Source organism: Vicugna pacos, chromosome 1, assembly GCF_048564905.1.
Source record: "Vicugna pacos chromosome 1, VicPac4, whole genome shotgun sequence".
Taxonomy (NCBI): domain Eukaryota; kingdom Metazoa; phylum Chordata; class Mammalia; order Artiodactyla; family Camelidae; genus Vicugna; species Vicugna pacos.
Window position 1 is genome coordinate 1,970,470 of NC_132987.1, and position 13,045 is coordinate 1,983,514.

The following is a 13,045-nucleotide window of genomic DNA, read 5'->3' on the forward strand; positions in this document are numbered from 1 at the left end:
AAAAAGCCATCTTTTTTCAGAAAACATTAGGTGACGTCTTTCCTATTTCTCTGTAATTTCCTTCCATGCTAGCCAAGTGAGCCACTAAGCACTTTAAGTCAAAATGTTATGGAAACGACAGGCCAGCCAAGAAACAAGCACCACTCGGAGGGTTGAAGTACTCAGATTTATTACACCAGTGGGCTCAGAGGGGCTTCTGCTCTGAAGCTCTGAGCACCTCCAAGACGTGCGCATCAGGTTTTATAGGGTTAATTACAAGCCTGGGGTATTCGGTCAATAGGCATGGAACAGCTTTAGCAGCATCATTATCACAAAAGCAGAGGCAGGGAGGCAGCAAACCGACATTCTAAGGTCAGATATGTCTCTGAAAATCCAACTGGCTAGCAAAGAAAATGTGAGCAGGGAATCAGCAAACCGACGCTTATTAACTTAGATTTAGGAGTTAGCCCAGCAGAGCTCAGATCAGTAATCCGACACTTGTTACACTTAGATTTACGAGTTAGACCAACCAGGCTTTTCCTTCACATAAAGACCTTCTCAGACAGTGGGGCTCAGGTGGCAGCTGTTGCTTCCTCCTTTTGGTCCCACTCCCCGCAGATGCTTCAGGCAAGATGGAATATTAGTGGGTTAAGTTACCAGTACTCTGTGGTGGTATCACCATTTTAACTCAGTGTCACCTGGGAGTCATTGGAAATACCAAATATGGGTCCCCATGCAGACCGAATCTGGGCCGAGCCCAGCTCGGGGCCCCCACAGGCCCCGCAGAGGTTCCAATCAGCTCAAGTTTAAGGAACACTGCATGAAGGCTGATAAGGAGTTCTCACATCAAAAGGGACTCCAGAGTCCGATTGTTGTGGTCACTCCTAGGTCTCCTATCTTTTGACTCTGCACTCCAGTCAAGACATGAAATGTCTCTGGTCTCGGATGCCATAGGGACTAATTTGGGGTGATGATCTCCACTCCTTTATGATGTTGTGGTGATGTCCGTAAACCACCTGGCACACAGTGAGAGCACCCCACTGGTTCATTGTTTGGGGGGCCCTGACTTCTAGAACATGCACACAGAGGAACCGGCCAGGTGGAGACCCTCAAGGGTGGAGGCCAAGCTCCCCACCCCCACACTGAGCCACCCTGCGCCTGCGCAACCACGAGGTCATCAGATGAAGACCACACACAGGTGAGCTCCTACACACCTGCCTGGGCCTGCGGTGCGGACTCCACAGGTACTTCAGTGCTCCGGGGCTTGCTGAGAGCTGCAGCTATCCAAGGCGTCCAGTCCCCAGCAGGGAAGCAGGATGGAGCCCCAGGCGCAGGTAGGCCAGGGCAGGACGGGGGTGCCCAGGGGTGGTTCTGGGTAGGCAGGGAGGGTCGAGGTGGGGCAGTGGAGAGGGAAGCATCGGGGTGTGTGTGTGGCACAGGAAGGCCAGGGCAGGATGGGACAAGGGGCGCTGGGACCCAAGTAGGAAGGGAAAGGAGGGGAGGGGTGTTCCAGGAGCCCAGGTCTGAGTATCCCCCTACCCCCCACCTCCGGCCAGGGCCCAAAACAGCAGCTGAGTCCCTCCTGAGCTCCCTGTCAGACAGGCCCAGCTCTGGCATCTGGGTCCTGGCCCCAGGTTGCTACACAGCTCCCCTCCTCTGGAGCCCCGTGCCCACTTTTCTCCCCTTCCGGCAACCTGTGCTCAAAGGCTCCACTGGCCTGGCATCAAACCCAATGCGCCACCCCAGGGACACCAGGGGGTTCCCTTGTTCTGCTGCCCGGACACCTGATATTCCTGCCCTCTGTCCTCTGCCTTCCACACGTCCTTATCATCTTAGGCCTCTGTTCTGGGTCTCAGCCCTTCTGGGGAAAGCCAGGAGGCCAGGGGACCAGTGGCCTAGAGCCGGAGGCAGGGAGAAGCCATCTGACTCCCTGCTCCAGATGCGAAATGAAAATCCTGGCTACTAATTAGGTAACAGGCCTCAGGTGAAGTTTAAAACCTGCTCTTCATAATCTGGCGTTTTGTCTCCAGTAGCACGAGCTGGCTCAGGACTCTCCAAACACTTCCCCCAACCAGGGGGTCCTGGGTGATTTCTGAGTCTCCGTGTGCCTGGGTCTCTTCACCAGACAAGTACAGGTTCCTTTTTCTCTTTTTCATTTGTAGACAGGTAATCTACAAATTAGATTTTATACTGAAAATATAAAAAAGCACGAGCAGGTACACAGGGCCCCCCGCCGCCCTCTATCCAGCCCGCACCACATAAACATGTTTGTTCACTTCTAGAAGTTCTTTAGATTCTTATTTTTTTCTCAGTTTGCACAAAAAAATTCTACCTAAAATATAGAGATACTCCCTTATCAGTATATTTTTAAAAATTGTACATAAAACACTGTTAAGGGTCCATGCACGTTTATCCATAAGGTAGTCGGATTCTTCCTGGATGTTAGGATTAGCCCCTTATTTATCTTTTCTAGAACTTGTGGTTTCTCTTTTTTCACTTAGTACACCACCTTATTTTTTTTTACAAAAAAATTACATTCAGTTTAACATATTTTTTTCCTTTTATGGCTTCTGTGTTGTGAGTTAGCATTAGAAAGCCTGCCTTCTGACAAGTTTACAGAGGAACTCATCACTATTTCCTTCCAATACATTTATAGCTTTGTTTTCCTACATTTAAATCTTATATCCATTCAAAATTTATCTTGGCGAATGGTGTGAATAAGAATCCAACTTTGTTTCAAATTTTAAAAAATTACTCTGTTTTGTTGCAGTAACCTGTAAGTTTTTAAAGAATATAAAATTCAGTCTCTTGTAATTCATTTTACATAAGGCATGAGGTAGGGAGATGGTTTTAGGATTGTTTTTGGTTTTTTCCAAATGACCTACCACTCAGAACAACACGTAATAAGAAAGAAAAAACCTCTCTTCCCTTCCCGTTTGAAACCCCATCTTTTCCCGCAGGACATTCCCATGTCTGTGTCTAGTGTTCACCTCTGTAAAACAGTACTGCACTTTTCATCTGTAAGCTTTGTATACATATTTGCAAAACAATACTAAATTGTTTTATCTGTAAGCTTTCAATATGCTATAATATCATTTTATTTTATTTAAAAACAAATCAAATTTCCAACACTGAATTAATTGTTCTTCCCTTTCATAAACACATTAGTTAAAATAGCTCCTGTTCCTAAGAGAATATATTTACCTTGAAGTTTCTTCTCTGTAAAAGTCCCAGTCTTCCCCTCCCCCTACTTCTTTAGTCTGAGATCTTGGTCTCTATCTGAAGTAGCACAACTTAGTCTCCTTTAACAAGTGCTGATCATCTCCCATGGGATTTGGATCATTTATTTTTCTCCTTGATCTATTAGGGGATTTTTTTTTTTTAAGTAAATTATCCTCACTAATGTGTTTCTGTTTCTTATTTCTCCTTGGATTTTGCTCTCTGAATGTTGATGTTGTACTATCTGGTACAAAGATAATTACAACAGAAAAGCATTTTGCCTTCTATTTTTTTTTATTACACTGCACTTTTGTTTTTTAGTCTTAATGTATTTAGCCATAAATTCACCTTTTCCCCATATAAATAGTAAAGTCCCTACATTTTTTCACTTGTAATTCCCTGGTTGTCTTTGCCATCATCTACTTTGAAAACTTCTGAGCACTTAGTCTTCAGTGCATCCTACTATATACAGTGTAGGGCTGGATTTCCTTCTAATCCAATCTGAGAGTCTTTTAATAGGTGAGTTTATTCTGTTTACCTTTGACGTGGCAGCTGTTTGAGCTTTACTTCACCAAACAGGATATATAAATGGTAAATAGATGATAAATAAACAAAAAGATATTGAATAGCATTAATCATTACCAAAATTCAAATTAAAACCATTATACAAATGTGATACAACTACACTCCTATTGGAAAACTAAAATTTAAAAAAATTAAAATCTGACAATACTAAATGCATGAGAATGTGGAGGAACTCTCCTACACTGCTGGTGGGATGGAGGAATGGCACAGCCGCTTTGGAAAATGGTTTGGCAGTTTCTGATACCAACTCATTCTCTGAAGTAAATCCTATTTTTCAGGTTATTTATAGTTACATTAATTCATTTCAAAGGGTTTTTGCCAAAGGAAACAATGTTCAAAAAAGACCCAGAGGGCTACACAGTAGAAGCTGTGTAGACGGTCAAGATCAGCTCTCCTCCCAGGAGGAGGCGACACTTCCTTCTGGCTTTCTGACCGAGCATGAGGCGTCCTGGTGTGTGAAGCCAGACCTACACAGATGTCAGCTCCACCCACTCTGGTCTGTAGCTTGTCCCTGCTGCTCACCTGCTTCCTGTCACTCACCCCGCCTGGGCTTCAACTTCCCCTCAGATCATTGATGATGATCACACTCACCTCATGAGAATGCTGTGAGAAATTAAGGTGAACAGATTTTGAATATTCCAGCACACACCATGGAATGAATGTATCCCTGGGAACCCTCCCTAGACTGTATTTTCAGCACCTCTGATGGGTTAATCAAGGATTTATTTTGAAAGAAGAAAACAAAATTGTCTATGATGGAATTGCTACCATCTGTCATCGAGTTTGGGACTGGGACATTATCCAGCTTTTCAAAAACATCACACCCCACCCCACCCTCAGAACCCTCACCTGCCCAACACAGTTTACTTCCGTGCAAAAAACTTGTGTTAATCCGTGGTTTTGCTATTTCATGTTGAGTTTCAATGTTAAGATGATTTCATTAACATTGTAAACTTTTTTTCTTAAAAAATGTTACCCGAAAGTTATCTGTTTTTCAGTCCTATCCTTAAACATTTTGACTGATGACAAAAAGTTAAAATTTTGACCAAGGGAAGACAACCAGGGAAAAGACAGGCCCAAGATGAGTGTGGTCTTGTTCCGTGCTGGGTCTCATCCTGGTGCTGCAGGCGCCCCTCGAGGAGGCAGACTGGAGGGTCTGCCTCGTGGTGATCGTACCTCCAGGACAATGTGCCCAGTTGGGCTTGGTGCCCATCTTGAGGCTCAGCTTGCTGTGACCTTCTAGGACACCAACCTCTGTGCTTTGTTTTGACAGGTTCCTAGGTTGAGCTCCTCTGAAGATGAGAGCATTTCTTCAGTGACCAGATGGCCATCCTTGAGAAATGTCCCAAAGCACAGCACCCCAGAGGGGGCTACCCTCCCCTGGCGCATGGAAACACCAGGCCATGTCCCCTCCCACCAGGAAGAGGGCCCTGCTGGTGGGTCCCCACTGCCTGCACACTCCTCCTGGGACCTCTCATCTTCCCTGGCAGGGCTCAGCCCCATGGGCCCCATAAGGAAGAGGCAGCTCTCCACCATCCAGGACTCTGAGGTGTCCAGTGAACAGCGAGGGTCCCACTCAGACCCCTGGCCTCCTAAGGGAGACCCGCCCATGCCAGCCTCGACCGCAGGGCAAAAGCAGAAGCAGCAGCAGGGCAAGGCCCCCAGGACAAGGAGACAAGGACCAAACCTGGGATTGCCTGGGATCCCAAACACGGCCAGGAGGAGGCGACGGGACCTGAAGAAGCTGGCTGCTGCGGTAGGACCTGACCCTGACCCTGACCCTGACCTGCCCCTCTGGAGCTCTGGGTCCCTGCCCAAGGCCCTGTCAGGAAGTAGCCTAGTGACAACTGAGAGACCAAGAGCAGCCCTTTCCTCACAGGTGGGCCATTGGCCTGGGCATCATGGTGTCACTGGGACTGGAGCACATCGTCCAGCTCGGGGCCCTGTCTCTACCCTGCCCTTCCCCATCTCTGAGGGGTCCCTGTGACCCCATGTGAGAGACCTTTGCTTGTGCCATAAAATATGTGCCTCCCAAGTTCCCATGAGCTCCCCAGACCCCTTGGCATGCTCTGTAAACCTTCCCGCTGCTCTAGGGATGGGCAGGACACGGATGCGAGTCCCTGGAAAGCCCCTTGCTTTGTCCTCACTTCTCAGGTCCAAGCCCCTGTGGCCTCCACCTGCCCCCCTGTTCTGGCTGGCCCGGAGTCCCAGGGGGTGGAGGATCCTGGCCCCTTCCTGCTGCGGGCTCTGCTTCCCGGCCCCTCCGCTGGTCTTTCTGGTGACCTCATGTTCCAGGAGCTTCTCAGGAACAGGCACTGCTGGGAAAACTCCTGCCTTGCCTCTCATGCAGGTCTGTCTAGACACTCTGCCCACTTCTAAATTGTATTGTGTGCTTTTTGGCTATTGAGTCATATGAATTCTTATCTATTTTGGATATTAACTGTTTATCCAACATGTGATTTGCAAATACTCTCCCCCATTTCATAGGCTGCCTTTCATTTTGTTGGTGGGTTCCTGTGCTGAGCAGAAGCTTTTTAGTTTTAAGTTTATTTTTACTTTTGTTACCTTTGCTTTGGTGTCAAATTAAAAAAAAATCATCAGAAAGACCATTGTCAAGGAGCTTACTCACATATTTTCTTCTCACATATTTTCTTCTAGGAGTTTTATGGTTTTAGGTCTTATGTCTTTAATCCTTTTTTTTTCCTATGAAGTGACTGGGGATTGAACCCAGGACCTCATGCACATTAAGCATATGCTCTACCACTGAGCTATACCCCCGACACCCTCCATTTTTGAGTGAATTTCTGTGTCTGGTGTAAGTGGTCCAGTTTGATTATTTTGCATGTGCCTATTCAGTTTTCTCAACAGCATTTATTGAAGAGACTGTCCTTTCCTCATTGTATATTTTAGGTCCCTTTGTTATAAATTAATTGATCATATACGCATGGGTTTATTTCTGGCTTCTCTATTCTGTTCCTTTGCTCTGTGGGTCTCTTTATGTCAATATCAGACTGTTTTGATTACTGTAGCTTTGTAATATTCTTTGAGATGAGGACTCATCATGCCTCCAGCTTTGTTCTTTCTCAAGATTGCTTCAGCTATTTGGGTTCCATATGAATTTTAGGATTGTTTGTAATTTTAGGATCTGTTTTTGTTTTAAAAAACTTTGCCATTGGAATTTCAATAGGAATTGTACTGAGTCTGTAGATGGCGTTGGGTAGCATGGACATTTTAATAGCATTAATTCTTCCAATCCATGAGCACAGAATTTCTTTCCATTTATTTGTGTCATCTCCAACACCTAGTGGCTTTCTCTTTCCTCTCTTACTTTTTCTCCCTACTTCTTCAGAGCATGTTCTACCTGCAAGGTTACCTGCTGCCGGACAACCTGACTGCCCGGGATCTCCCTCATTCCCATAAGTTTGCTGGCCTTTAGACCGCCTTCGCTTGGCTTCTCTTGCCTTTCTGGGGCCATTGCTCATGGGGTGGGTTTTCTGATGCCACCCTCCACATCTCACTGGGCTGCAGGCTGTGCCTGGTGAGTTAGGAGCAAGGACTCGCCAGCAGATCAGAAGTTCCCTGTGCATTGCCGGGTGGGACCTGTCCGCCAGGGGCTGCCCGAGGCCTCAGCTGCCTCCTCTTACAGGAAGTTGCTTCCTTTCTCTGGCCAGTATCCCTACGGTCTAACATTCCCACCTGCTGCCAGGAGAGGCATGAGCCGGGCTGGAATATTCTGGAGCTGAAGAAGAGAAGGGGACTGCAGGTCTCACTGTAGGGCTTTTTAGGGGGGAGGCGAGATTGCAACAAACCCCACATGCCCTCAGCTGAGCCTGGGTTCCCTGAGGCAGCAGGGCCCTTCCGTGCAGGCACATACCATTTTTCTCTGTCACTGGGACAGACACGTGACTCCCCCACGGTGCCAGGCTCTCCTGCTCCTCATCTTGCCCCTGGATGGGTGACGGGGCTTGCTTCTGTTTTTACACTTTTGGGGTGTTTGGTGGACCCTGCTCCACAGCAGGCCTGCCATCAGTGGCCGGCAGACCCCAGCTGCCTTTCCTCCACCTCCACACCCGAGCCGACCCGATCTGGCTAAGCCACCTGAACCCTGCCCCCCACCAGTCGCTATGAGCCTCTGCCTTGTTCACCAGCTTGAGTCATCCCACCCCTACCCTCCCCACGCTGTCCTGCATCCGTCCCTCCCTCGGCTGCCACGAGCAGCCCTGGAAGAGCTCCTGGAGGACATGGTGGGAAAATCCCTCTCTAGACAGCCTCAGGCAGACACTCCATCCGCAGGTGCCCACCCCACCCCTCACATTCCCAGCCGCCACCTGGCTGGCCCCTCCTTGTTCCTCTCCCCACCCCAGTGACCTCTCTGTGCCCTTGTCAGACCCAGATCCTGGGGTCCTAACCACATCCGCTCACAAAGCTGCCTGTCCTTACACCAGCATCCGGCCCTCTGAGCAGCTGCCAGGCCCATCATGGGATCATGGTGGGGCACGAGGAGGCAGAGCCTTGGAGACTGACCAGGCGGACTCTCGCTTGTGAGGCCTGGATGGTGCCCAAGAGCCAACCTGTGTGAGAGTCTACAGCCCTGGATGGGCGTCTGCTCTTCCTATGCAGCTTGTCTCTAGCAAAGGCAGGCGCTCCAGCAGAGCAGACCTCAGAGAGGCCTTTCTTTTAAACAGATGGAGCGAGTGAGGGAGTGGGAAATCCGTCAGCTTCAGAACATCGAGGAGGCCACGCAGCATGAACTCACCATCGACAACTGAGTGAATGCTCAGCCCCGGGACCAGGACAACGCTGTGCTCAGGAGCTTCTGCCATGGCCTGACTTACTCATTTGTCCATCCATACATCCATCTGTCTGTACATCCTACCTCTTCCTCAGGACTTGCCCTGGGTCTGTCCTTGACCTCCATTGTGCCTCCTGGGTTGGATGGAAAGAACTGGTTGATGATCTTGTTACTCAGATCCTAAATGTGGCTCAGAGGGGCCAACTGGGAGGAGGGGATGGAGGGAGCAGGTGTAGGCAGGTGAGGTGGATGCCCCAGTGTCACCCCTGGGGGTACCCAGAGATGAGATGTAACTCCACCCACCTTGCCTTCTTCCCCAGCATGGCTAATGGAGCCCGAGATGCTAGGATGATACAGCATAGGGAGTAGGACTGAGTTCTGCAGGTAAACACAGGGAGCTAGACAGCCCCCTGGCTGGGGAGGACTGGGTCTTCACACCAGGCAGGCTTAGAATGCCACTCCAGGAGAGGCCAAAACAGTGGCTCTCAACTGGACGTTGTTCTCAGAGTTTGTGGGTGCTGGCTTGTTTAGTGGGGGGTTGGGGAGGTTGAGAACCCCCCTGCGGTGTCATGGGACTCTCTCCTGCCCCATCAGTCTCCAGAGCTGAGCTCACTGCTTAAGTATCCCACCAAAAAGGAGGAGGTAGCTATGACCCTTATACTGTAAGGGAAAAGGAACCGGGTGCCCGGGTGCTTCAGGCAATGAAAAAAACCCAGCATCAACCTCCCGGGTCCCGACATCTCTGGGACACGTCTGTTTGTGGACATGTTATGGTTATAAACACGGAGCTAGATATTATTCTTGTAAATGCTTTCACCTCCCACTTTATCAAAAGATGTTTAATTTTTTTCTTCTAAAAACCAAAGAATGCTTATGTCCCCAGTGCCATCCTGTGCTTCCACAGCCCCTCCTCCAGGCCCGTCACCGGTGACCTGGCTTTTCTCAGGGATGCAGATAAAGCCTATGGCTAGAGGAGAATCAGACAGGGCCCCCTAAACAGAGTCTCAGGCTGGACTGAACCAACAGGACGTGGCAGATCCCAAGGCAGGCAAGGTCAAGGCACAGTCCAGGGGAGGGGAAGGTCTTACTCTGAAGCTGCGGGGTGGGTGGAAGGCATTCGAGGTCAGAGCTGGCTGCCCCCGGAAGAGCCTGCATGTGTGTGGAGGTTCTGAATAAAGAAGGAATGAAGGGATTCCTCACAAGAAGGGTTAGGTGCAGGCTGGGCTGTCATTATTGGGACAGTTGCTTCCGATTTCATCTGCTGATGTTCTTATGTATGCGGAAAGAACTTACTGTGTAGTGTGTTGAAACATTTAAGTTTTATGAGCTAGTTCCTCCTTTATAAGCTGACTATTCAACTTGTTCTCTTTCCTTTATAACAATTATCAGATTGTAAAATAAGTTTAATTGTTCAAATAAAAAATAAAAGTGTAAAGAAGCAGAAAAACTGCCTATAATTGCATAACATGGAGACGCAAATTCAGTGTAACTCTTTCTCATCTTTATTAAAAATAAACTGTTTTCATGAGAACTGTTTCCACAGACTGTGTCTGATGCAAAGTGACTCAGAGGTGTTATCCAGTGACTTTTATCTCTATTTGTTTTCATCTTTGGAAAAATTCAGATTCAGAATGAGTCCAGAGAGAAAGAAAAATGATGTAGTGGAATTGGGGAAGCTTGTTCTTGAATGATTGGGAATTATAGGAGCTCAGGAGAAGGTTTTATACTAGAGATAATTTCCTAGACATTTATGTTGTTTTCTCTCCTGTGTATTAACGAAGGAGATTCTTAAAGTCATACAACTGGAATATATGCAAGTATCCATACACCGTCTAATTGAAGTTTGGAGTGTAATTCTTGAGAATATTTCACAAATGAAACAGCACTGATTGTGTGTTCCACGCACGGGACGCTGCTGGCAGGAAGCAGACTGGGAAGGAACAAGCCTGTGCTGATGAGTCTGCTGCCCGTACGCGGGGACACACACAGGGAACAGAGTCCATCTGGCCGCCAGCAGCCGCCTGTGTCCTCAGAGAAGGGCTGGCCCCAGAGAAGCTGAGAATGAACCAGAGGGGGCCTTCTCAGACTGAGGCACTAGGGACACCGGGTGCTGCCAGCTCAGGTTGGAAAATGAATTGCAAGATTTCCAAATGAATGGGTGTCTTTGGCGGAAATGATCAATCTGCAACAAAACCCTGGGGAAATTACAATGGTCTCATTTAGAGGCCAGCACAAGGGTGACTTGTACCACCATTTGGAGTGAGAAGTATTTCCTTGACTCTTGTGTATGCAAACCTGTATGTTTTGCAGAAAATACAGTTTTAAAACATCTGAGGAAAGGAAACACATTTTTTTCCTGGTGCAGGTTTGTTTTTTTTTTTCATTTCTCCAACTTTTATTATTATGTTTTCCAAATCTACAGAGAAGTTGAAAGAAGTGTTCCATATGCCTTTCAGCTAGATTAATCATTAATATTCTACTACACTTGTTTTTTCCTCTTCTCTCTTTGTATGCGTGTATATAAAGCACTATAAAAATATGTAATTTTTTTGGCTAAATCATTGGAAAATAAATACAAACATGGCAGTTCACTTCTAAATTTTTTTAGTTTCAACTTGGCATCCCTCAAGAATGAAGTCTTTGTATAATTGTACTATTAGCTTTAGACCTAAAAAATAATAATTTTATCATATGTATATCCATATGATATATATTCATATTCCACATTCAAATTTCTGCAACTATTTTTTTAAGTATGAAACTTTTTTTTTGGTGGGGGAGAGAGGCAATTAGGTTTATTTTTGTTTATTTACTTATTGAACGGAAGTACTGGGGATCAAACCTGGGACCTTGTGCATGTTAAGCACACACTCTACCACTGAACTATACCCTCCCCCCAAATTTTTCCAACTATTTCCAGAGCATTTTATACAGATTTTTTTCAACCAATCAACCAAGCATATTGCAATTTTATATATATTTGTTTTTTTATTGAAGTATACTCAGTTTACAATGTTATGTCAATTTCTGTGTATAGCATAGCAGTGCAGTCATACATACACACCCATATATTCATTTTCGTATTTTTTCATTATAGGTTACTCTACGATATTGCCTATATTTCCCTGTGCTATACAGTAGAAACTTGTCATCTATTTTTATATAAAATAATTAGTATCTGCAAATCTCAAAATCTCAGTTGACCCCTTCCCACCCCTCCCTCCCCCAGGAACCGTAAGTTTTTTTCTATTTCTGTGACTGTTTCTGTTTTGTAAATAAGTTCATTTGTCTTTTTTTTTTTAAATAGCACATACAGTGTGTCAATCTACACCTAAGTGGTGCAGCTTCAATTTAACTTAAAGTGAAAAGTTATCTGTAATCTTTATTTAAATAAGACATCATTTGCCTAACATAAAGATTGTATTTATGCACAGTGTGTGTATTTTACATCCACAGAGCCCAAGGATTCCCACCCATCATGAAGTGTGGATTAGAAACCTGATCTGAGGAGACTGCCTGCGATGGTTTCATGAACATGTGTGGACGTACATGTTCAAATTTCCCCATTGCTGGATGTTTGTTTTGTGTTCTAGTGTATCTTAGTTCCTCTTGTGTTTTAGTTTTCTATTGCTGCATAACAAATGACCACAAATTTAGCAGCTCACAGCAATGCATTTATTATCTCAGCTCTGGTGGCTCAGCTGGGCATCTGCCCGGGATCTCTCCGAGTGAGAACAAAGCAGGTCTCATCTGGGGCACCTGGGGAGAATGGAAGAATGGAAGAACCCCGTTCCTTATGGTTGTAGGGGCCCCATTTTGTCACTGGCTATTGGCTGAGGGCTGCTCTCAGCTCCCAAAGGCCACCTGTGTTTATGTGGCCTCCTCCGTCTTCGGCCTTCAACAGTGCAACAGGACCTATTCATGCTTCAAACCCCTCTGTCTTCCTCTTCTGCCACCAGCCAGAGAGACAGTTGCCCACTTTTAAGGGGTTTTGTTTGGTCTGGTGTCCCAGGTAACATAACCAATTGCACGACTTGGGGTGGGAGTGATATCTCATCCCATTCGCAGGTTTGGAGATTAGGGGACAGGGAATCTTTAGGGAGCAGCTTTAGAATTCTGTCCACCAGTGTGTTCCCAATTTTTCATCATTGTAATGACACTGGGATCATAAGCTTGGTACAAAATGCTCCATGCCCACGTCTGCCAGTTTTGTTAGGTAGAGCTCTAGAAGTTATTTTACTGGATGGAAGGATGTTAGCACTTTATGGTCCATGGTATGTGTTAGCAAGCTCGGTACAAATTCCCAAGAGGAGTATCCAAGTGGGATCTCACTGTGACTTTGCTAGTGTTATATTATCTTTTAAAATATTTACCAAATTGAAAGGTGATATGAAAAATCATTGTTTTAAATGTGCATTTCTTTCATTGATAGTTCTGTTGAACATACATCCCTATGTTTTCTAGTCAGTT

The 13,045-nt window shown here is 46.3% G+C and overlaps 1 protein-coding gene and 1 non-coding gene across 3 annotated transcripts; one reads left to right on the forward strand and one right to left on the reverse strand.

Moving 5' to 3' along the window:
- The first annotated feature begins 1,018 nt into the window (after positions 1 to 1,018).
- CCDC201 (coiled-coil domain containing 201) lies at positions 1,019 to 8,641 on the forward strand. 2 transcript variants are annotated; one of them, XM_072970908.1, is made up of 4 exons: positions 1,019 to 1,313; positions 5,057 to 5,539; positions 5,938 to 6,133; positions 8,469 to 8,641. In XM_072970908.1, exons 1-4 carry the CDS (start codon positions 1,296 to 1,298, stop codon positions 8,531 to 8,533), a joined length of 762 nt encoding a protein of 253 aa, XP_072827009.1. In that variant the 5' UTR covers positions 1,019 to 1,295; the 3' UTR covers positions 8,534 to 8,641. The 2 variants fall into 2 exon arrangements, with proteins under 2 accessions (XP_072827009.1, XP_072827010.1); XM_072970909.1 differs by lacking the exon at positions 5,938 to 6,133.
- TRNAI-AAU (transfer RNA isoleucine (anticodon AAU)) lies at positions 6,490 to 6,561 on the reverse strand. The gene has a single exon. It is a non-coding gene; the product is annotated as a tRNA-Ile (tRNA).
- Positions 8,642 to 13,045: the final 4,404 nt, after the last annotated feature.

Coding starts and splice junctions, on each gene's coding strand:
- CCDC201 (XM_072970908.1), top strand. Junction 5,540..5,937: donor TGAAGAAGCTGGCTGCTGCG/GTAGGACCTGAC, acceptor CTCACTTCTCAG/GTCCAAGCCCCTGTGGCCTC. Junction 6,134..8,468: donor CTGCCTTGCCTCTCATGCAG/GTCTGTCTAGAC, acceptor TCTTTTAAACAG/ATGGAGCGAGTGAGGGAGTG.